Source organism: Peromyscus leucopus, chromosome 5 (assembly GCF_004664715.2).
Source record: "Peromyscus leucopus breed LL Stock chromosome 5, UCI_PerLeu_2.1, whole genome shotgun sequence".
Lineage (NCBI taxonomy): Eukaryota > Metazoa > Chordata > Mammalia > Rodentia > Cricetidae > Peromyscus > Peromyscus leucopus.
The window spans coordinates 9,339,439-9,364,029 of record NC_051067.1 but is presented as its reverse complement, the minus strand read 5'-3'; the positions used below and the strand labels follow the sequence as shown (position 1 = coordinate 9,364,029).

Sequence of the window (24,591 nt, the reverse complement as noted above, 5' to 3'; positions counted from 1 at the left end):
CCAAAGCTTCTCTTGGGCTTCTACAAGGTTCCAAATGTATTATGTTGAAAAGTCTGGCATAAAGACTTGTAGATGGGCTCCCAAGAGTGGGGATCATGGACAGCAAGCCAGTCAGCCCCTGTGTGTGGCCCATTTCTGTGTGAAGGTGGTTTGAGGTAAAAACTCCAGTGAACTTCTCTGACAGAATGGAGACAAAAAAGTTCAAGGCTCTGAGGAGGGCATTGTGGACTCTCCTCCAAGAGTGGAGTTAGGGGGTCCTGACTGACCTGTGGGCTGGGAAAGAACAGGACTTCCGAGAGCAGAGTCTAGAGCGAGGGGGCGACTGTCTTGGGGGACAGAGTTGTTTTTTTTTTTTTTTTTTCTAGCAATCTCTGAGTGCCCTGACCTATAAGGGCTCTGTAAACACTGCCCAAGGTATGAGCAACCTGGAGACCTCCAATCCCCTTTGCCAATCAGGTAGCACGGACGCAGATGCTCAGGGAGTGCTGGCTGGCTTAAGGCCAGGCATCCTGCAGGGCAAATCAGCTCAGAAGTCAAGTCTCCAGGCTTAGGTGCCAGGTTTCATTATCTAATGTTATGGGCTCAGGGTCTGTAAACACTGACTGACTAACCCCTCTGGGCTCTTGGATGCTCCACTGTTTACCAGGGATGGTAACATCCCCAGACAGGAAGAAGCCTGTATAGTCAGTATTCAGGGAAAGGCCGGGGAGACTTGGGGCTCTGGCTTTGTGGGGGAGGGAGGTGGGTGTTGCGGCAGTGACCTAGCTCAGGGGCTGGCCCTCCCGTAGGAAGGTGTATGTGTGAGGAAGAATGTGGGGGTGATGGGCTGGGTGTGTGATGTCACGTGGGGAGGGTAAGAGGAAGGGCAGCAGCGATGTGTAAGTGCCATGACAAAGTACGGGTATACTCCTGGGTGACATTTCTGAAAAAGACAGGCGATGGCACATTCAAGAGGAATCTCGTGTTGTACTGTGGACATCCACAAGAATGGTTGGCCCACTCCTGCTCGGTCTCTTAGCTGGGGCGATCCTCACTTCTACCTCCTTCAGCAGGGTGTCTATGGCTCTGTCATGGAACTGATGGACCTTGCCCAACACATGGCCTGCTCTGGGGTACAGGTGGCAGGAACTGTGAGGGAGGGGGTCTTTGGCCTAGGACTGGGCAGAATGCTAGAACACTGCTCTGTTGGGGTTAGTCAAAGGCCCAAGATGACTCCCTAGGCATACCCCACCCAGACCGCCCCGGCTATGGCTGTCTCTGGGATACAGCAAGGAGACAGGGGCCCCAACAGGAGTGAGCCTCAGGAGTGAGGGTGAGAAACTCCAGCCAAGGAGCTATCTGGTGATGAGTGGGAAGGCCCACCGCTGTCCTGGGGTCTGGGGAGAGAAGCCCATCTTCCCCCTCCCCCCTTGTCTCTCCAGAAGCCGCTTCCACACAACTTGCCTGAACTGGACCCAGAGCCCCTGAGTGCCGTGCTCTCCGGAAGGCAGGTGGGCACAAGCGGGCATCAGCAGAAGGATCTGTCCTTCACCAACCCTAGCCTGGACACCACGGATCTGTGACGGAGACCTCCATTCTTCAAGCACAATCTGTACTCCCTGCCTTCCCCTAAATATAATATATGGTCTTGCTTTACCCCCAACTTTGAGTCATAGACAAGAGTTGGGGAAAGGTTTTATTACCAATGTATACTGTGACAGGAGCCAAAAACCAAGGCTAGAGGGAGAGGGGCCAGGGCGCTGAGTGGTTACAAGGAACTTGTGGGGGCTCACAGCATTGTGGGGGGAAAGGTGGGGGAGGAGGGGACCTTTAAAAGACAACTGTGGATGTCAGTGAGCTCTCCATCCTGTTCCCAATGCCCAAGACCAGTTGTCACCCAGACAGCCAGTGGCCTGAGACCTTCTAGGAGCCTTGCTATGACCTTCAGTCCTAAGACCCTCTGACCTTTCCATGACTCTTCCTTCTCAGCTGAGCCCCAGGGCACCCTTTGGCCCCTGTGGGAACTGTGCATAGTGATTGGGTAGGAGAGGAAATAGGGTTAGGGCACAGGGCTAGGTGGGGGGAGACGGGAATGGGGGTAGGACTACCAACAGCATGCAAGAGACACCCTGGCCATGGGGCCAGCACCATGTGGAGACCCCTCACTGCTCAGAGACTCCCTGCCCCACCCCCACCCCCAGCCTCCCATTCAGAGTCTGCCTTTCTAGTGGCCTCACATCAATCCTGGCACACATGGGAGAACACCTAGAGATCTGCATGCAATCTTTCCCTGTTGTGGGGACCTGGGGAGGCCTCTAAGCACCAGTTCGGCCATCTCAGGAGCCTGCCTCAGCTCTAGGGTGGAGGGATGGGAGCAGGCACCTGTACTCTCCCAGTACGACCTGAGGGAGTGGAGTGGACCGCTGTGAGGGTACCGGGGTGGGGTTGTCAGGGCTGGGTGTGTGGGCGCATGGCCACAAAGGGACTGGGTAAGGGGGTTTCGTCAGTGTTCGGGAAGGGAGGGACTGGAATGAAGCCCCTAAAAGCAGCCCACTCCTCGGAGGCCTGACGCACGCGGGGCTGGAGATGGGGCGTAGCTTTCAAGGGCTTGATATCAAGAAGGGAGCCTGAGAAGGTTGGAAACCCGGGCCTACAAAATGTGGACCGATCACTCGGCGGTGCGATCACTCGGCGGTGCGATCACTCGGCGGTGGGACCCGCCCGCGAGCAGCACCGCGGCCGCCGCACACTCTGCAGCAGCGCGCGGAAGAGGCCGGGCGGACGCTTGGCGGCGCCCTCGGCAGGGGCGGTGCGCACGGAGCCTGCACGGCCTGGGCCCGCACGGACGGCGGGCGGCGGCGCCGGCGCCCCTTGGCGGCCGTGCTCCTCGATCTGGCGCTCCAGATGCTTCTGGATGGCCATGCCCAGCACCTCCACTTCCATGGAGGCACCGTACACCTCCCACGTCATGCCCTTCTCGTCCCAGCTCACTTCGCGCACCGGCTCGGCCGCCTCCTGGGGTGCCATGGCGGCCGCCAACACCGAGCCGGGCCGGACCCGCACCTCGGGGAAGACGGGCGGCGCGGCGGGCGGCGCGGCGGCCTGTGGAGTCATGGGGCCGGTGGCCACCGAGCGCGTCTCGGCGGCTCCCAGCGACACCTGCAGGCCCGCGTCCCGGCGCGACGGCGGCCTGGCCGAGGGGCTGGGCGCGCGCGATGCCGCCTGGAAGCTGAAGGCCGGGCCGGCCGCGCCGTCCTGCGGAGACATGGGGCTCACCGCCACCGAGACGCAGGCCTGGGCGCCGGCCTGCGTGCCCGCGTCCTCGCGGGGCGGTGGCGCTCCCGCGTCCCACGACGGCGCCTTGGTGAAGTTGTCGCGAGTCCGTGGCCCTGGCGGGGGCGCTGTGCCCTCCGCGCGGGGGCTCTTCGGAGCCGCAGCTGCCGCTAGGTCTTTCTGGCTGGTGCTGGCAGAGGGCTGTGGCTCTGGCAGGGCCCCGCTGCTCCTGGCATCTCCCAGAGGCTGGGCTGAGCTGCAGGCTCTACCATCTGATTGCCTGAAAGAAGAGTTGGCCTTCTCCAGAGACAGAGGGGTAGTCTCTGCCGAGGTTTCAGACTCTGCTTTTCTAGGAGATGGAGACACGGAGTCAGCCTTCCCCAGGGACATAGGCTCCACAGACGCAGTGGGGTCGACTTTTCCTGAGGGATCCATCTTCCCAGACACTTGTGGCTGCTCTTTTTGCAAAGACGGAGCCTCCACCTTTCCCGGGGATGTGGCATCCGGAAGCTGGGTTACCACCTTGACCCCAGACTTGGGCTCAGCATTCCCTGAGTCCCTGGTGGAGTTCACAGGATTCCTCTTTTCCGGAGCCTTCACCTCTGGACTGCCTTCTGCTCTTTCCGAGGCCATGAGATCCACCTCCCCTGGGGACACCAAAGCTAGTTTTCCTGAAGCCGTTGGGACCACGTTTCCTAAAGCTGTGGCGCCCACTTCTTCAGAGGGAACAGTCTCTGCCCTTCCCTGGCTTGCAGAGCCCACCTTGCTGAAAGCGAGGGGATCAGCCTTCTCTGAGGCTGTGGGACTTGCCTTCTCCAAGGCCCGTGGGCCCCCTTTCCCCTCCGTCACTGCCTCAGCTTTCTCGGCAGACAGGGACCCCCATGTCCCCAGAGACTTGGCATCTCCTGAACTTGAAGATGGGGGGTCTGTCTTTCCTGAAGACTCGGGATTCCCTTTTTGAGATGTTTTCATGTTTCCTGTGACAGATGTGTGATCCACTCTTCTAGAGGACTTGAGGTCTTCTCTTCCTGAGGATAGGGTTTCTGTCTTTATCAATGACACACGTTCTGCCTGCCCAGAAGACAACAGTTCTGGTTTCACTGGGGAGACAAGTTCCACATTTCTTAAGGAAACTGGGTCCACACTGCCTGAAGGTCCAGTACTGTTCACAGACGTGGGATCTGTCTTTGCTGGCTGGCCCGCAGATACTGTTTCTGTCATTCTCACAGACACAGACCCACCCTCTCCTGAGGACGCCGGGTCTATCTTTCCAAGAAACCGAGAAGGGCCCTCTTTTGCTGAGGACAAAGTTTCTGTATTTCCCATGGCTGCAGGGTCCACCGTCCCCAGGCACACAGGATTCACCTTTTTGGTCCCAGGAGCCACTGTTCCTGAGGACACAAGTTCCATCTTGCTTGATGATCCTGGAGGTAGCTTTCCTGAGAACCCAGGATCTGTCTGTTTTGTGGGTGCAGGATCTGCTTTTTCCGGTGCTTCCATATCTTTTTTCCCCAAAGATATAAGATCTCCCTTTCCTGTAGATCCAGGCTGCTCTCTTCTGGAATGCGCAGGGTCCTCCTTTCTGGGATCCACTTTGCCTGAGGATACAGGCTCTCCTTTTCTTAAAGACCCAGGATCTTCCCCTCCTGGAGATGCTGTATTCACCTTGCTGGAGCACATTGGATCTACTCTTTCCGAGGACCCAGAATCCTCCTTCCTTGGAGGTGTACAATCCATCCATCCAACAGTCCCAGGCTCCCCCTTTCCACAGATTGTAGGCTCTGCCTTTCCCGTCAACATGGACTCTTCCTTCCTCAAGGCCCCAGCCTCTTCTTTTCCTGTGGAAGTAGAATCTGCCTGCTTCAAGGAGTTAGAATCCATCTTTTCTAAGAACACAAGATTTCTGTTCTCCGGGGTTATAGGAGCAGCTTCTGCTGAGGACGCGGGCTCTGGCTTTCCTAGCAAAGTCGTTTCAGCGGCTCCTGAGATCAAGGCTCCATGTACTCTCACTGTCTCTGGGGGAGGGTTGCAGGTAGGAGAGGGGCAGGCTAAGCTCCCAGCGGGGCTCTCAGAGCAGGAGGCCCCTTCCCCAGCCCCACTGGAACTGCTGTGTCTGGAGTCCATGTCTAGGCTTTGGTCAAGGGTGTGCCTTGGGGATGCAGGGATAGCCTTTGGGGAAGAGCAGCAGTCCCTCATGACCCGGCCTCCAGTGCCCAGGCTCCCATCCTGTGGGGGAGCAGAAGGGTCTTGGGGGGCTGGAGTCCTTCTGAAGCAGCTGGAGCCAGGCTGGATCTTCAGTACTGACCATCTACCCTCACAGCCATGTCTGAGCTCAAGACAGCTGTCTGCTTCTGAAACAGAGAGAACAGACTCAGGCTTAAGAGACACTCCATGGAACCACTCAGTCATATCCAAGCTCCTCACTGGATTCTCTGTCCCTGTCTGGTCCTCTTGTCAAGGTCTCAGCGAAAACATAAACTTAATCCTGTCACTTCCTGCATTATCGCACTAAGAAGCCAGTACTCTCAGCACTTGGGATACTGAGGCAGGAGAATTTTAGTTTGAAGCCAAACTGGGCTACACAGTAAGACTAAGCCTCAACAGACAGACAGACAGACAGACAAGCTGACCCCTCACAGCTTGGCTCCAATCTGATCTTTCAGCTTCACTACCATTTCCCTCTTGTGCCAGCCTCACCTCATGCAACAGGCTTCCCAAAGTGATGCACGGGTCTTCAAGGCCGTTGGCTGAAGACTTTGATGTCCCTGGGCCACGTGAGTCATTTAAATGAGGGAAGCAAGTTGTATACAAAACGGGGGGGGGGCAGTGTGACCATGATAAATTGTAGAGTACATGGCTTCTCAAAGAGGGGCCAAATGGTGTCCTGGAGAAACGAAACCTGCGAACTCCAGCTCTAGTGCCTTAGGGAAACGAGAAATCCAGACTTTGATATAAAATGTGCTAACTAATTCAGGATTTAAATAAAAACCCCAAACACTATGTGGGCCAAAGAAAACATGTCTGTAGGCCACCAGTTGACGTCTGTGCAGGGGACTGTGAATGATCCGTCAAGGAAAGGACACAGTCATGTGCTTTCAAAGACTGCTCTGAGGTGGTGTGGTGGTTGGGCTGAAAGGAGAGACTGAGCTGGCCAAGACCCACGAGGAGGCCAGTCAGCCTCTCCTTCAGGTGACCATCACTCGTTCTCATAGCCCTTCTCTGCAATGGGCGCTGGGCAGCTACAGGGAGGGAGACAGGATGGGAGACAGCACCCTGAAGGTCCTTGAGGAGACGTGAGGTCTGAAGAACTGGTGGGAGGCAACTGGCTATAGTGAGTGATGGTGGGAGTGGTCTGCAGAATCCTGGGTAGGGTGGGCATCGCTGGGCAACTGTGGTGCCTGGGGAGCATTTGGGAAGAGGGTCCAGCAGGAAGATGGACCTAGGAGAAACTGCCATTACTCATGTAGCAGCCAGAATGAGTAAAACTGGCGATTGCTTCTTACTTGTCCTCAGACCATCTCACCCATGATCAGGCCAGAATCTCTAGAGCAGTGGTTCTCAACTAGGGGGTCACGACCCCTTCAGGTCATATATCCGCTATTCTGTATATCAGATATTTACATTATGATTCATAACAGTAGCAAAATTACAGTTATGAAGCAGCAATAAAATAATTTTATGGTTGGGGGTCACACAACATGAGGAGCTGTATTAAAGGATCACAGAATTAGGAAGGCTGAGAACCACTGGACTAGAGTCTCTCTCGGCTTTCATATGCCATGAGCCACCTATCGGCAAAATGTGATGAATCCACCTTCAAAACACAGGCAGACTCTGGCTTCCACCCTGGGCCCCACACTTGGATTCACCACTCTGCACCTGGATTGCCCTTGCTTTTCCTTCCCCATCCAGTTTATTCTTAAAAGTGGCCCAAGGAATCTTAAGCCCCCAAGCGGATCCCATCCTTCTGCTCAGACCTCTCAGCACCTCCCTAGCTGATGCAAAAAGGCAGCAAATACAGTGACTCACGAGACCCTGCATTGCGGGTTCTGTTGTCTCCTTTGGTCCTTCCTCCTCCTCTCCTCCCCTCTCTGTGTGTGGCCTTAGCATCTGTGGGCTACCTCATGATTCCTTAAATACCCACCCAATGCCCTCAGGGCCTTTCCACTGGCCATTTCCCTCCAGGTGCCTCTGAGGTCTTTCCTGGTCTATCCTGTATAAACCATCCATCTCCATTGCGGACTGTCACTCTCCATATAGACAGTCTCACAGTGTAGACTGTGTGTGGCTGACTTGGAATGCTCTATGTAGACCAGGCTGGCCTCAAATTCTCAGAAATCTGCCTGCCTTTCCCTCCTCAGTGCTGGGATTAAAGGCACCACACACAACTTTGTTTTACTGAATTTTAAAAATCTAGAATACTTGTTACTGTCCGGTGTGTCATAGATATGTGTTCACTGAATGCTAGCTCCATGGTGCGGCATATCTGTAATCCCAGGGTTTGGCAACAAAAGCAGGAGCTTGAATTTGAGGTTGGCCTTGGCTACATAGCAAGACCTGGTCTCAAAACAAATCATAAAACACACACACACACACACACACACACACACACACACACACACACACACACGCTTCTAAGCCATGGGGACTTCATTGCTCTCATCCACACATCAGAGTTCAGTCCAACTGGCATGGACATGGGAAGTAAATTCTGGGCCCATAGTCATGTGAAAGACCCAGTGGTCCTTCTGACATCCAGTGATGCTCCTCCTATACATCATAGTCATGTGAGAGCCCCAGTGGTCCTTCTGACATCCAGTGATGCTCCTCCTATCCATCTTAGTCATGTGAGAGACCCAGTGGTCCTCTGACATCCAGTGATGCTCCTCCTAGATCAGACTCTCCTTAGTCTTTTGTTATTGTTGTTTATTTTTCGAGATAGGGTTTTTCTGTGTTGCTTTGGCACCTTTCCTGGAACTCACTCTGTAGTCCAGGCTGACCTTGAACTCACAGAGATTGGCCTGCCTCTGCCTCCCTCATGCTGGAATTAAAGGCGTGCACCACCACTTCCCGGCACTCTTTAGTCTTGTTAGGAAATGAAATCAGTTGTAATCTATCAGGAAGAGTATCTATCTCTACATATGTTTACAAGACACGCAGTGTTTTAGCCAGCAGGTCCCCTTCCGGGGATGGTCCTGCAGACACAGGACGGCACATCAGGGCACATGAGAACACCTGGTGGGGAGAAAGTCAGAAGTGAGGATGTGTGAGACATCCACATGGACCACCACACAGACGAGTGATGTAGAGTGATGAGGAGAGATGCCCAGGAGAGACCGAGTGAGCAAGCAAAGGCACGTAGGGACAGGGACAGCATAAGTGCCAGGATTCTAAGCGTGTGGCCAAGGGAAACCATGTACGTGTCATGGGATTATTTATAGGTAGAAAATTCCAGGATAAAATCTCATGAAACTTTCATTGTGATGGCCTCTTTAAAGTAAGAGCAGGGATCTGAAGGTGGAAGAGCCCTTTTTTTGTATGTCTCTTTGTGGTGTCTGAATCTGGGTTGCAGGTGAACACAACACGTGTAGCTGTAACAGCGGATGTGTGTGCTGAGACATGTGCTGTTGATCTTGTGGTGGCTTAAATATCATGATGTGTACTTCGCACAGTCCTAAGCAGTACGGGCCAGTCACTCCCCATGGCCTCTTGATGCAGCCAGGAAACCCAGCAAACTTGAGATGCTACTGGTGATATAGCATACTGTCTATAGCTAATTAAAATGCTTATTTTAAATTACAGGCAGGAGTTGGTCTGCCTATAGGTATATGCACATGTGTGCAGATGCCAGAGGAGGCCAGAGGCCTCAGATCCTCCTGGAGCTGGAATTTCAGGTGGGTGTAGTGTGGGTGCTGGGAAATGAATAGGGCAGTAAGCATCCTTAGCTGGTGAGCCAGCTCTCCAGCCCTTATCAACTTCAGTGGTAGAGTGATTGCCTAGCATGTGCAGGGCCCTGGGTTCCATCCCCAGCACCACAAGATAAAAACACAGTAACAGCTTCATATGTAGATGCCCCAAACCAGCGACCCAGACATTTATTGTCAGTGTCACCGTGGTCCATTGCATGCTTTCTGTGTCTACAGGACTGGCAGCACAGTAGGTCGCTTAATCCTAGCATCACCACAAACAGGCGAGGAACACCTTGTGCTGTACTTTAGAAGGTGATGGGGGCTTCCACTCCGTTTTCAATGGCTGCATCTTTTTGAAAAACAGGAAAGTAAAAGAAACCTTCACTGGTTCTGTGTGAGGGTGCCCATCTCCTTAATGCACATCTCCTTAATGCACCTCTTAGCCCTATATATTTACTTCCTCATACCCAAGCAACACACACACACACACACACACACACACACACACACACACAACTGTTCTGTGCACAGCCGTAGCTTGGTGTTCCCTCCTGTCTCAGCCTCCACACACCCTCTGCTGTGGGACTCTCTCTCTCCTAGACAGACTGTGTCTTATTAAAGTTTCAGTTCTCAGCTTAAATGTTCCCTCCTCCAGGAAGCCTTCTTTGCCTACAAGCTTCCTCTGGAGTCTCATGCCCCGCTCCTATTCCCCTAGCTAGCTTTCTGTCACTCGGCTTGTATCTGTTTAACCTGAGTCCCTGACTGGACTTCAGGTTCCTGCTGGGTCTCAACTGTTACTGTTCACCGCTGGATTCCCTAAATCTCGAGTCCGAGGGTTGGGATGATGGTAGTCATCACAAGGATGGACACACAGGAGGGCAGTCTTGTGGAGGACTATAGGGTTCTCAGTTTTGAAGCGCTGGACTGGGTGCCTTTTTGATTTCTGGGGGTGTGAATGCAAGAGTCAAGTGGGACAGTGGTCTGGTTGAATTCTTGGATCTGGTTTTCATCAGCATAAAAAGTGAGGGTGTGGAAGAACACCAGTCTGCAGGGATCAGACAGGCATCAGACACGAATGGCATGGATGGCCTGGTCTGTCTTCTACTTTGCCCACTGATAGTGATATTGGAATAGAGCAAGGGAGATGACCAAACCCGGAAGCAAGAGACCCCATACCCCCAAGTGAAAGAGACTGGAAGGAATCACGGCGGGGATTGTGACAGAAATAGAGACTGCTGGGCCCTAGACAGAGGTAACAGCACCCAGTTCCGGCCACTGTGGCATGTGAGAAGGCACCCACTAACACAACACTTACAAATTCCACGTGTTCCGTGGTCCCTGACCTCCGATACAGGAAAGAGTGAGGGGAGTCATAAGCTGGTAGTAAAGAAATGATGTCATTTCTGACATGAGATGCTGTGAGGACAAAGGAGTGGGCAGCTGGTCTGGACACGTGGTCAAGAAAGGCCCCTCTGAGGAGGTCAACGTCTGAGGCAGCCATGAAAAGGCCAGGAGGCTGGAGCAGAGCTGGAGTCAGAGAGGGAGGGGGCGGGAGGGAGAGGCAGTGGCGGCCAACCAGGTAGAGCCTTGGGGGAGTGGTGGAGACTTAGCCTAAGGGTACTGAGCAAACACTGCTGTGTTTTAAACAGGAAGTGTGTGTGACTGTTTTGTGGCCAGGTCCTTAATTCACTGAGCAAAGTCACACATATGGATTTTTAAAAAATATATTTTAAATATTGGCTCTTTTTTTTTTTTTTTTTTTTGCATGCCATGAAGGCTCTCCCCCCCCCCCCCCCCCAAAAAAAAAAAAAAAGAAAGAAAGAAAGAAAGAAAGAAACAATTGTACAGATCGATTTTGTGACCTATCTTGTCTTTGGGGCTGTGGGAAGCAAATGACTGGGCAGATGGGCAAGAGAAAGTACCCGGATTCCAGTGAGAACCAAGGTCTGTTTGCCAGGCTTCCCTGTTTCCTCCTTTGGAACATAGGAATTTAACAACTGCCCAGCAATTACCCAGGGAGGGAAGCGCAGCCCGCAAGGGTCAGGAAAGGCTAAAGGAGGGGTGTCCTGGCCCCCCCACCTCTTATTTCACACTGGTAACAGCCCACACTAGGGGTCTCCCCACACCTGCTCCTGCCTCCTGTGTGTGGCCTGGACAGAGAGTGCAAACAGCCCAGCAGCTCTGAGACTTCAAGCAGGGCCTTCTCACTGACCCTCCCCCAGACCGACTCATTGCCTCCCTGCCCACCAGGCCTGGTGTGAGAATTAGAGAAGATGAGGGGTGTGCATGGTTCTGCTCACGTTAGGGCCAGGCTGTGTACATGGAAAGCCTGTTTTTATCTACTCAGCCTGTCAGAGCCCAGCTGTGCTCCCAGGAGGGGGCGGGGGTGGGGGGCTGAGTCTGAAATGGTTGCAGCAGAGACAAAATTCAGCAAAAATCTGGCTTTAGGACATGTTTGTTTGGCCTATAAGGCTAACAAATTATTTTTTTTAAGTCAATGTGTGTGTGTGTGTGTGTGCGTGTGTGTGTGTGTGTGTGTGTGTGTGTGTGTGTGTGTGTGTGTGTACCAAAGGTCAACCTTGGATCTTATTTCTCAGGAGCTGTCCACCTTGTTTTTGGGGACAGGGTCTCTCACTGGAACCTGGGACTCACGCATTAGGCTAGGCTGGCTGGCCAGTGAGGCTCAGGGACCTTCCTGTCTCTGGCTCTCCAGGACTCTTTTATGTGGGTGGAGGGGATGAAGCCTCTCCAGCCCCTTAAGTCAAGTTAAAACAAAGAAGCAAAGTCATCAACATCTAAACATTGATAGAGTTCATGTGGAAATCAGATGTCCAGGTTATTCTGGCAAACTAAAATTTGGCAAGCTGAGCATGCTTCCTGCAGAGCAACAGCCAGCTGGAGCTGAGAAGGGTGGCCTGAAGGAGCCAGGTAGCCACAATCCCCGCTCCTCCCAACGGTGTCCTGGACACTGAGGCTAACTGTCCATGGCCACTCATCACTGAGTTCAGATTTTTTAAAAATATTTTTATTTTATTTTTTCCCCCTAGAGCTGAGGACCGAACCCAGGGCTTTGCGCTTGCTAGGCAAGGGCTCTACCACTGAGCAAAATCCCCAACCCCTTCAGATTTTTTCTTATCATCAGATCCTCATGTATGTTGCCTTCCTGCCCTGTAGCATCTGAGTTTCGACACTTTGCTCACATGCCAATAAAAGCAGGACATGACTTTGCCCAAGTGCTTATGGAGCAGGTGACAGGCTCCTATTCTCCAAGAATGAAGCAGCAAATCCGACAGGCAGGCATGGCCAGATGTTAGTATGCCCCTTCTGCATAGCCTCCCAGGAAGAGGTTGGCATCTCAGTTCCCAGCTCCAGCTTCTCGGCTTCTGAGACGGGACTGGGCCCAGTACAGGGGATGGACAGCTTGGCTAGATGTGGGTCAAGCCCCAACTTAGTCACTAACTTGTTCTGTGGCTTTGTGTGGGTTTTTCCACTCTGGGAGTCTCAATCTCCCAATGGTCCAGAGACAAATTCCAAAGGGTCTGTTGCTCACAGGTCTGGGGGATCCTTCTTGGCTTGAGAGGAAGAGTCTCAGTAGCTTCCAGCCACTACTCTAAGGCAGCCGAGGCCTGGAGCCCCACATCCCCTCCCCACACCCTACCACTAGAGAACACCTCCATTACGACCCCACTGCATGCTCAGCCCTGGACTCAGCACCCTCAGGCTCATTTTATTGCGTAGTCTTTACAACAATTTCACAATGGGGACCCTTATCATTTCGTGCCATAGATGAAGACACTGAAGTCAGGAGGAAAGCCTGAAGGGAGCAAGGCCGGAGTTCAAAATTAGTTGTGTCTGAGCTCAAAGCCTGGATTCTTCCCAGTCTATCAATCAACATCTACACACTAGTGCTAGGCTCTTTTCTTTATCTTTGTGTGTATGTGGGGATGTGGGCATTCTCCTGCACATGTGGAAGTCAGAGGACAACCTCAGGTATCAGTCTTTGACTTCCAAGGTCTTCTTGCTGTACACCAGGCTAACAGGCCCTTCGGCTTCTAGGGTTCTCCTCTCTCCCCTCTCACAGTTGGACGCTGGGATTACAGGTACACACACTACTGTATTTGGCTTTAAATGGGTTCTGGAGATCTGAACTCAGTCCAAACACTGGCTCTTAAAGCGCCTTTCTTTTTGGCCTAGACCAAAGATTCTTCAAATCCTGTGGGCTTCCCAGGCAATAGTACCAGGAAGTATGCGTAGAGGAAGCCAGTGTCCCTGCATCCACACACGTACCTTCGGTAACGTGCACACCCTATGGACACATGGATGCATACTGGGATGTAAGGGAGGTGTGTGTGATCCAGTATAGGCAGTAGGCAGAAATGACCATGTAAGCGAATGGGTCAACTCATCTGGTATGCAAATGAGTAAGTGGACTGTTTGTTGAGGACTGCACCAGCTCAGGCCAGTCTGGGCCCAGGACCTGGCTCCTGTGTCCTAGTCAAGAAAAGCCTGGTGTGCATTTGTATACCCTGTGTGCATAGAATGGCCTGTGCATTTATGCCTTGTGGGTGCCATTGGGACCCTGTGGGCGTGTGCATCTGACATCACATGGCCTTATGGTTTCACCTTGGGAGAGCTAGCCTAAGTGTGTGCATAGGCCCTTGTGTTTGGCTCACAGGCAGGGCAATCCTGTGAATTCAGAGATACACGGCTAGCCTGGCTTTTTCTTTCCCTCTAGGATTTCTTCCCAGTCTGGAGTCTTTTCTACACCCCCAGTCAGGGCCAGAGCTGCCAGGCACCTGCAAACATCTCCTGCTATGGTAACAAGACTGACAAAGGCTTGTGTATGCCTGTGAGTGTGACTGAAAACCCCAGTCCTCTGCCACTTGTCCCCTCATCTAGAGCCCTCACAGCAACAAGCCCCCTGCCTGCTACCACAGGTGAAGGAGTCTATAACAGGTGAAGGAGTCTATAACAAAAGACCTTCTTTGAGAAACATTTCCCAGACCATTTGTCCATTTGTCCACCTGCTAATCCATAGAAGGGCAAGAATGGACGTTCAAGGGTGTGCAGACTTGTGCCAGTGTGGGTTGAAGAAGAGCGGCAAGCTAACAGACAAAGCAAGTGTGTGCAAAAGGGTCACAGCCTACTCCAGGGTGTAGGGTACAGAAGGGGCAGAAGCACAAGGTGGCCGGAGCACGGTGGCTGGGTGTCGATTAGAGTATTGCTGACTTGATTCAGGATGGGTGCTGTGAGTGGGCAGCCCCCACTGGGTGCATTGGGTGGGTGTACAGGTGGCCGGATGTGTGAGTCTGATGGAATGACCAAGGGCCACGGTTGTGTGTGTGTGTGTGTGTGTGTGTGTGTGTACCTGTGGCCTCGTCCAAAAATGAGGTTTCCAGGCATGATCGCGGTGTGTGACCACGTCCCGGAGTGTGTCCCACACTGGGTGTGTGCCGGGTGGGATGAATCAATGAGAGCAGCCCCTCCCCCCGGTGGCGGGAATCGCCCCCTCCTGCACCGCGGTGCGGAACAAAGCGGTGGGCAGCGGGGCTGGACGCGGGGCGGCCTGCCCGCACCTCGGGCCGGGGCAGTGCACCGGGGCCCCGCCCCACCGCGCCCCGCCCCGCCGCCCCCGCCCCGCAGCCCGAGCCCCTCGCGGTCAGGACCCTGGACAGCGACCCCAGCCCGCGCGCCAGCCTCCCGACGCGCGCCCACCGCTTACCGGTGCCGATTCCTCGTAGTTCCCATTCCCGTCGCGCAGACCACCCCGGTGCTCCGGCCCGCTGGCGGGCGGACCCGACTCCGCGCTGTCCCTGGTCGGCTGGGCGCCCCGCCCCGGGCATGCGCGCTGGGCGCACTCGAGAGCCGGGAGGGGGCGCCGCGGGGGCGCGCGAGGCCGGCAGACGCCGCCCGGGCCCGGGGGCCGCGCGCCCACCCGCTGCTCAGCCGGGAGCAACGCGGGTGCACGGGCGGCGGCGGCACCGGAACCCGGGTCGTCCCGATCTGCCAACTGCCTAGGCGAGGAAATTTCCCGCTTCCCCTCGGCCGCACTTCCGGCCTCTGCCCCCTCCGCCCCGCCCCCGGCCCTTTGTCTCGCTGCTGCCCACGCTCCGGCGTGTGGCCGCCCTGGGCTGGGAGGCTCCCTGAATCCTCCCGGCAGCATCCTCCCACTCTCTGGTCAGGGTAAGCCCGGTCCTCCTCCTGGATATCCTCCAACAATTCATCTCACCTCTTTGAGCCTCAGTTTCTAGGTCTGTAAACTGGGACTAGCATTGAAACTCAGAGCGGTCGTAGAAAAGAAAGTGCCTGGAGTCGATGTCCAGGGCTTCCACTTGGGTCAACCGCGGAAGGCGTGAGGACTCACTGCCCATTTCCCTCTACTTTTGAGCAGAGAAGTGGGACCCTCCCACTTCCCTCTTTCAGATGAGAGCTCTGATTGTCTTGTAAGTGATAAGAGATCCTTGTGCCTGAACTGTGAAAGCCACCTGCTAAAATAATAACGAAGGCAAATGAAACTCTTGGGCAGGGACACAGAGCTAAAATTTGATTTATAGATGACTTTCATGACCTGTCACTCAGGAGCAAGGGAATATTCTTTGTTGTTGTTGTTGTTGTTTTTGTTTTGTTTTTTGAGACAGGGTTTCTCTGTGTAGTTTTGGTGCCTGTCCTAGATCTCGCTCTGTAGACCAGGCTGTCTTTGAACTCACAGAGATCCGCCTGGCTCTGCCTCCCGAGTGCTGGGATTAAAGGCGAGTGCCACCGCTGCCCGGCCCAAGGAAATATTCTATCCACAATTTTTTCAAATACAGCTAAGTTTCTTGTTGTGGCCACACCGTTCCTTAGTAGGTCGAATTGGGATTGCAAATTTATACAGATCACTTCTTGCAGCCTCACACTTGGGCTTATGTCTTAGAAACCACTAATTAACTGATCACTTTAACTTAAGATAATAAGAAAATCTAGATGGCAAGTGAGGGTTTAAAACCCACAGGAAAAACTAGGGTTAGGGACACTGCGTCTAACCCAGCACTCAGGAGTTTAGGCAGGTCGATAACCCTGAGTTCCGAACCAGTCTGGGCTACAATGTGAGTACCAGATCAGCCTGGGCAAGACTGATCTAGTAAAACAGTGAGGCTCTGTTTCCAAAAGTCTCAAAACAATGAAATTCATGATACAGACCTTTTCATCGAAATACGGAGCGCGGGCCCGTTTTCAGGACCACGGACAGCGCACACAGAATCGCTCTCTCATATTATTGGTGCTGAAAATGGTTCTCTGACTGCTGAGGGGACTTAATTAGCTTCAGAATTTACAAACCCTGTTCCACATCCGTCATTTCATTCCTCGCCGGCCTCGCCTTCAAGGCGATCATTGTTGGCTCTGTGACACAGAGGAAGCAACCGAGACTTAGGAGGTCCATGAGACACCGAAAGTGGCGAGAACCAGCTTTGATTTCGGCAGAATGACGCTGGAGCAGAACCAAGTATATTGAGAGGGCTGTGGCAGTGTTTCAGGTGAGGACTCGTGATAAATGGACCCGGAAGCCTTTGTTCATATGGATAGTGGGTGACTCTTGCCTACCTGAAGGCAATCGACTGGCCTTGGTCATGAGGTGAATGTTGAGAGAGTCTCCTGCTGGTCCCCTGAGGTTCCACCTTGTGGATGGAGGACACATACTGCATGCATGTTGGGGAAAGAGAGTGCTTGTGGGATGACCACCCTGAGATATGAGTCCAGGGTTGAGCTCTAACGCTGTCACAGTTGGAGGCACACCGACTGAGAGCTGGCAGTCGTGGGGATGGAGAGGGAGTCAGCATACGGAGGAAGGGCATTAAACAAGCAGGCAAGCATGAGAACCCTAGCACCTCCCAAGGAACACCGGGCTGCTGTGAAAATGGGAGGAAGGAAGGGCAGTGAGCAAGGAGACATCTTTCCCAGGAAGTCTGCACCCTGAGAAAGAGAAGAGGTATGGTGGCACAGATCTGTAATTCCAGCACTCAGGGGATGGAAGCGGGGACCAGGAGTTCATGGTCAGCTTCGGATCCCTAAGATGCTGTCATAAAAAGGGGAAAAAGAAAGGAAGAAGGAACACAAATGACTGTGACAGCTTCCACAGAGGCAGATGAGGTGGAGATGGGAGGGGCCGGAGCAGAAGGGAAGGGAAAGATGCCAGCGGGGGGCGGGGCAGGAGTCTGGAGGGAGAAGCCGAGATGCAGATCCTGGGGATGCCTCCAGGAGCCCGAGGTGAATATGAAAGGCATGTGGCTCATTTGTGAGGTGGTAGGACACCAGCAGGGGAGTGAGAAGGTGACCCGGGAAGCAGAGGCAGCCAACACAAGGTTACTAAGAGCTGCCACAGTGGATGAGTGGAGCTTAGATCTGCAGCAAAGTCTTAGAAAATGGTGTAAGTGTACACTTCAGAATTCCCCTGGCCAAGGGCAACATACGCATATAACAACACTTGACAGATGTTTGGTTAGGGACTGTCCCTGGGTTATTCATGGTGTTGTGGTTTCTTCCTAGGTATCCTACGCAAAATGGTTCCAGCAGTCTGAGTACTTCTCTTTGATATCAAAGACTCAGGCAGTGGATTGTTGAGAGTCCTCTTGGTGGGCACATCTGAAGGGTAAGGTCAGAAATCTGGCTGTGTCTATGAGGTCATGGTCAAGGCCTCTTTGTATGTGTCCTCGGCCATGCCTTATAACAGCTTTTGTTCCAACAGGACTTGTTAATAAAATCATATTTTAAAATTTCTGGACAACCAAACACTTGCTAGAGCAAATGAGGAACAGGAAATGGGCAAGAAAGCAGCTCTTGTGTGTTCATTTGTTAGCATTGCCAGTCCCAGCTTCAAGGTCTCTGAACCTCATGCCACCACATGTAACACCAGGTTTCCAGAGGTCCGCACGTACCAGCATAGTATAGCCTTTGTGGAGAACACCACTGTTGATGGAAAGTCTCACACAGATGTCCTTTCTCATTGTGGTACCCCCATTTTCCCTAGAGGGCTACTTCTGGACCCATCTATTGAGTAGGTAGTGACCCAAATCTGGCCAGCCACCATCCAGTAATTCATTCTGGGGATAGGATTGGTGAAGCAAGGCACCAAACCCAGGGCAAGTGACTCTCTTACTTTTCTGTAATTTTAGGTGTTGCCAGATGGATGACGTGCCTACTTGGAGCTTTCTGGAGAGTTATATGTGTCCCTTTATGGAGAATCTACCAAGGCCTGGAACTTAGGCTCACCTTATAATAAACCTACATGGTCACCCACACCATGTGGTATGTGTGTATGTGTATTCGTACATGTGCTTGTACCTCGGGTTGGACTGCCGCTGGGGAGCCATACACATTCGTATGCACCAGAAGATAAACAAGTGCCTGCAGCTCCTTGGCGGGTGCCCAGGCCGGGGGTGGAATAAACAATCCCAGTGACTTTCTGAAAAGAGAGCCAGCGTGTGTGGCAACAGGCACCATGGAGACAAGCAGACTATATCAGAGCAGAGACAGCAGTCAGCCCCCATGCCACTTTGAGTGCCTGTGTGCACATGCTCACAAGCAGCACAATGTGTCTCTCATGTTCTCCCTCTCTGTCATGTCCATATCATGTTCATGTCTATTTCAAACACTATCGTGTTTTACACTCAGGACCGCCCACTCCTGGGCTCTAGCCAGATAACCTCATTCCAGTTTTGCTTGAAGCTAAAGGCTTTGGGAAAGCTTTGAGATTGCCAATTAGTAACATCCATAGTTCCTGTCCCTTCACCAGTATACTGGTTCTGAACTAGGCTGAACATCAGCTTTTACCAATCAAAACCTCCAGGGATGGAGTGTGTGTGTGTGTGTGTGTGTGTGTGTGTGTGTGTGTGTGTGTGTGTGTGAGTGTGTTAGGATTATGGTAGTCAGGAGCATGCAGACCCATCTTTGAGGACCATTTTTGAACACAGTTCATGTGCTTCAAGGAGACATGTGCAGCCCATGTTTACATGCTCATCAAGACCGCACACTTCTTCAGGCTCCATGCCTCTCCTGTGCACTGTGCCCACCCCAGGTGGCAATGGTAGTACTCCCCAGGTTTTCCATAGTTGTCGCCGCATCTTATTTCTTTTTTTAGATTTATTTATTATGTATATATACAGAGTTCTGTCTGCATGTTCTGCCTGCACAACAGAAGATGGCATCAGATCTCAATATAGATGGTTGTGAGCCACCTTGTGAGCTAGGAATTGAACTCGGAATCTCTGGAAGAACAGCCAGTGCTCTTAACCTCTGAGCCATCTCTCCAGCTCCTTATCTAATTCTTTTTTTTTTTCTAGACAGGGTTTCTCTGCAGCTTTGGAGCCTGTCCTGGAACTCTGTAGACCAGGCTGGCCTTGAACTCACAGAGATCTGCCTGTCTCTGCCTCCTGAGTGCTGGGATTAAAGGCATGCACCACCACTGCCCGGCTTCCTTATTTAATTCTTAAAGAAAGCCAACTGAGATGGATAATTATTAGTTCCACTAGACAGATGAGAAAAGTTAACTCACTAGGGCCACAGAGTTAGAATGGGACAAAGCCAGGAGTCGTAGTGTGGCCATACATACGTACACATGCAGCACCCATGTATGTGCACGCCCCTCCTGCCCTCAGCCCAGATAACTAACACCTGATAAGGCCTTCCTGACTTCCCCACATGGACTGTTCCTAGGCCCTCACCATGCTGCCCCAGGAGTTCTTGCTTGGCCTGAACGAAACTAGCTGGGTATGGTGGCATAGGAATGTAATCCCAGCTATTCAGGAGGCAGGGGGATTGAGAGCTCCAGGCTAGCCTGGACTATAATAGTTCTAAACTAGTCTGGGCAATTGAGCAAGAACCTGGCTGTCTAGTAAACATAAAAATGGGCTGTGGTTGCAGTGCAGCAGAATACCTGCCTAGCACATGCAAGGCTCTGGGTTCAATCCCCAGTACTGGGGGGAAAAAAAGAAGTAAGTAGAGCTCGCAGTCTGATGCCCACACAGACCCCTTCCCTACCCCCCTGCAGCTCTCCACCCCTAGCAACTGAAGACTGGGGTGGCCCAGGATTGGGATGGGTGACTCAGGCTGAATCATGGCCCAGCTGTTTCTTGACAGCCCCTCCCCCTTCTGCCCAGAGAGCCTATTTGGAGGGCAGGGGTGGGCCTTGGTGTTTCGGGGTGCGTGGAGGGGGGACAGGGAGGGAGGGCAGTAAGGGATAGAGTACTTAAGAAGCAGACACAATGCAAAAGGGCTTCTCAGCAAGCCATACTCCCTTTTCCACCAGGAATGGAGACCCTGTTGTTTGGGAATGGGCCAGGAGCTCCCCTTTAATCCCTTAAACTCCTCTTGGCTCCCTTCCCCGACCTGATAGCCCTAATAGAATAACGCTGACAACATAAAGTGTTCTAGTTGATCACTCCCAATTAACTGCTCTCACTCTGCAGTTTATAAAGCGCCTTTTCATCTGGGGGTGGAAATGAACACCCTCACTTTGGAGCTGAGGGAACCAAAGCTCTGAGAGCTCCTACAAGCTGGCCAGTATCACACGGTGAGGTGATAGACCCAGGACCAAAGCTCAGGCCTCCTTAGTTCAGCCTGTGGAGGTGAGCCCTGAGCAGAGGACATGGTGGAAACATGGGGAGGGGGACGCATGTCAGGTGATGTGTAGCCAAGGGAAGTATGTGTGTGGGGTACCAGAGGGGCATGATGGGGCATCAAAAGAGTACTGTGGTGTGGCACAGTTGGGCGGGGCTGGGTAGTGAGGGGGATGTCTAGTAAGAATGGTATGTGGAGGATTATTAAAGTCTTCTTACTTCCCTGTAATTAATGGATTATGGAATTGTCTGTGCCTTCAAATCTTTTGTTGTCACAGATCAATATTCAAAGGCTGACAAACCCAGACATGGAATTTCCCTGGAAAATGCCTTGGTTTTGGAGACTGCTTCTGGAAACTTCAGTTTTCTTATATGAAAAAAAAAAAAAAAAAAAAAAAAAGAGTCCAGGCCTCTGTTAAGGTAAGCTATTAAGAGACTCCAGTGAAATCACCACTCTGCCCTTTCAAAGCTGTGAAGGACTCCACAAAGGCCCGCAGCTGCTTTTCACACTTAACATTTAACATCTACGGGTGCTGGGCAGAGGGCAGAGTGGGCTTTTGGAAGCTTGGGGGTGGTGCTGAACAGGAAGTGGGTAACATCTCTTCCTTCCCCCTGCCTGGGCTCTCTCTGGCCTTCCCCCACCCTCAGCCCAGGAGCCTGTTTCTAGGCAACCAGATGGATGCAGAGATGGTTCGGATGGGAGAGAGCTATAAATAGGGAAGAGAGAAAACAAAAATAAAGTTCCAGAGAAATCCCTGAAGCCACGTTACTGGGCCTGGGGGTGGGGAGACAGACAAATGACATGATAAGGATATGGGGACAGCCCCTAACCCTTCATTAGGGGAACTAGGCAGTTTTGCAGCTAGCTGCTCAGCAGGAGTCTCCAGAGTGCTGATGTGGACAAGTATGGTGAGGCAGAGGGAAGAAACGGCTCCAGAGCTATAGGAAATCTCAGAAAAGAAGGATTTCATTTCAACAAAGTGGAGTTGGAAGCAGATGCTTAGGAGGAAGAAATGCAGGCAGAGAGAGAGAGAAAGCCGAGATCGGCCGGCTGGGGTGAGGCTGGATATTCCCGGGGATCTGGGAGGCCTGGCAGGTCTCAGCCTCTAACATTCATGCTTTCCAGAACACCTCCTGGCATCCTCTTCAAGTGTCAGCTCCGCCTCACCTCAGAGGAGCTTGACCTCACCAACTTATTGTTAAATTCTATGACTTTTTTTTTTTTTTTTAACATTTATTCATTTTGGGGGTTAGGGAAGCACATTCCTGAAGGCCAGAGAACCCTTTTCTTTGCTTGCTTTTTTTTCTTTTCTTTTTCTTTTTCTTTTTTTTTTTTTTTTTTTTGGTTTTTCGAGACAGGGTTTCTCTGTGTAGCTTTGCACCTTTCCTGGAACTCGCTTTGGAGACCAGGCTGGCCTCGAACTCACAGAGATCGGCTTGCCTCTGCCTCCCGAGTGCTGGGATTAAAGGCATGCGCCACCGCCGCCCAGCTAGAGAACCGTTTCCTAAAGTTAGTTTTCTCCTTCTACCATGTGAGCTCCAGGGGTCAAACTTGGGTCAGCAGTCTTTTCTGCTGAGCTATCTCACTGCTCGCTGGCCACCTTTTAATGTTGCTCACCACCTTTTCCTTTCAGACTCCCTGGCCACCTTTCAATGTTGCTCACCACCCGTTCCTTTCAGACTCCCTGTAACATCTTTTTTATGTTTCTCTTGAAGCTTGAAATTATCCTTATCTCTTTCTTTTCCTTTTGAGAAGGTCGGGGTCTTGCTAGGTAGCACAGTCTAGCCTCAAACTCATGATCCTCCTGGTTCAACCCCACACCTGGCATTGTTGATCACTTTGTGATTCCTGGACTTTGAGCTGTCAGAACATCAGGGTTTCCTGAAAGCCCTCACATGTGAGACCGGAGCATGGTGCACACAACACATACTGTCAACACCACGAGCACACATGAGCACAGATGCAAGCACAGCACATATGTGCATCCACACCACTGGTGCAATCATCACACACAGATCCACGTGCACGTAGTGTCACTACGGTCTCGATGACACTGCACAAGTGTCTGCCACATTTGCCTGTTATCCATAGTTTTTCATTTGTCTCTCTTCAAAGCCAGAGAATACAGGTTTTGGAAATTCCAAGTCTTGGCCTTCGGAGTCAGAAATAGGGCTCAATCTGGCTTTTGACATTTTTCTGCAATCAGCCCTAGGCAGGTAACATTGCCTCTCTAACTCCTATTCCCTCCTTTGTAGGTTGAGGTTGTAGCAATGAAGTACACAGAGAGATTTCAAGTGAAATTAATGAAGGTAAGTACCACATGCTTGGAATATACTGGGAGCTTGGGAAATGGCTCAGACCCCATGAGCTGGACACACACACACACACACACACACACACACACACACACACACACATGCACTCACACTCACATGGACATACATACACACAGAGTCATCAGACATGGGTTGGCATCTTCTGCTTCTGGATTTGTGCCTGGAATGCATTTAAAGTGACCCTGGCAGCTGAGAATGTTGGTCTCTGAGCAGAATCATTCTCAGTGGGGCCAGGTGTAGGATTTGGCACTTGGGAAGGAGGAAATAAATCTCTTCACAGGCCAGATGGTAAACCTGGTTTTGCCGTCTAAAAATGGGGATCAGGGACTGAAGATAACAGGTAGAGCCAATAAATAAATAAGGAGTTCAGGTGCTGGGTTACAGATAACAGATCTCGATCTCTCTCTCTCTCTCTCTCTCTCTCTCTCTCTCTCTCTCTCTCACACACACACACACACACACACACACACACACACCCCGCCCGCAGACTGGGTGTAATAAAATCAGGACAGGCAGGGCTGGAAAAGGTGTACACAAACCAAAGGTATCCAGACTTAGAAAAAATATAGTGTGCTGGTAAATTAACCCTATCTAGAGGTGAAAATTCAGCCAGAGGGCCATGCATTTGTAGTGTCCAGAACAGTGATTCTCAATCTGCGGGTCTCGACCCATTGGCAACCGTCTATCTCCAAAAGTATTTACATTACTGATTCACAACAGTAGCAAAATTACAGTTAAAAGGGAGCAACGAAGGTAACTTTATGCTTGAGGGTCACCACAATCTGAACTGTATTAAAGGGTCACAGCATCAGGAAGGCTGAGAACCACTGTTCAAGAAGCTTGCGGGTTCTCACAAGTGTAACTGAGCGGCAAGGGGTTTTCAACTCCTATCACTCTCACTCATCCAAGCCCACCAGTTTGTTTCACAGGGTCATCTGGTAGCGGCTTCCTGCTTCCAGACAGGAAGGCCCAGGTGAGCGGAACACACAGGTCTCCCACAGGGTTAATGGCCTCCCCAGACTTGCGGCCTCTTCTCTCCATCGACTCTCAAGAAAGGGAAAAGGGGCTGACTGAATACAGCAAGCTGCTTCCAGCTGTGAAGCGGGAGGTCAAGGCGAGGCTGAGGGGGTTTCTCGGCAGTAAATCAGGAGTCTGCCGGGCATATGCAGACAGGACCAGGTTTTTACTGCAAATGGGAACGCCGCACAGATGGGGCGGAGCCTCGAGCCGGGCACTCTGTGCCTTTAAAGGCTGCGTGGTTGCAGAGGCGGGGCCTCCAATGCGGGTCTTTTCGAGGTTCCCTTCTTACTCTGAGTCGGCGGGGGCCCCCTAGTGCTGATCCTGGTTTGCTCCAGGTTTCTGGTCCGGCTTCCCAGTTTCCTGCAGACCCTCTCCCACTCCAGCTGAAATCTCAAACTTTCAGTGGTGCTTCTGGGAGGGCAGAGTACCGCCTGCTGGGCGCTGTGCCCTCCCTGGGCCAATGTCTCCAATGGTTTTGTTTG

At 52.3% G+C, this 24,591-nt stretch overlaps 2 protein-coding genes and 1 long non-coding RNA gene across 3 annotated transcripts in view; 2 read left to right on the top strand and 1 right to left on the bottom strand.

The window, feature by feature from the left end:
* Cdhr2 (cadherin related family member 2) overlaps positions 1-1,635 on the top strand; it is a 34,712-nt gene extending 33,077 nt beyond the window's left edge. Inside the window, exon 32 of the mRNA XM_037205714.1 lies at positions 1,422-1,635. Within this exon, the coding sequence (XP_037061609.1) occupies positions 1,422-1,562 (141 nt within the window). The 3' untranslated portion in view covers positions 1,563-1,635. The remainder of the gene's footprint in view (positions 1-1,421) is intronic.
* Positions 1,636-1,662: 27 nt separating this feature from the next.
* On the bottom strand, positions 1,663-15,152 carry Gprin1 (G protein regulated inducer of neurite outgrowth 1). The gene is made up of 2 exons (XM_028863742.2): positions 14,884-15,152; positions 1,663-5,603 (listed from the first exon to the last, which is right to left on the bottom strand). Exons 1-2 carry the CDS (start codon positions 15,002-15,004, stop codon positions 2,680-2,682), a joined length of 3,045 nt encoding a protein of 1,014 aa, XP_028719575.1. The 5' UTR covers positions 15,005-15,152; the 3' UTR covers positions 1,663-2,679.
* Positions 15,153-15,859: 707 nt separating this feature from the next.
* LOC114689540 lies at positions 15,860-18,436 on the top strand. The gene is made up of 3 exons (XR_005091492.1): positions 15,860-16,675; positions 17,685-17,787; positions 18,311-18,436. It is a non-coding gene; the product is annotated as an uncharacterized LOC114689540 (long non-coding RNA).
* The last annotated feature ends 6,155 nt before the right edge of the window (positions 18,437-24,591 follow it).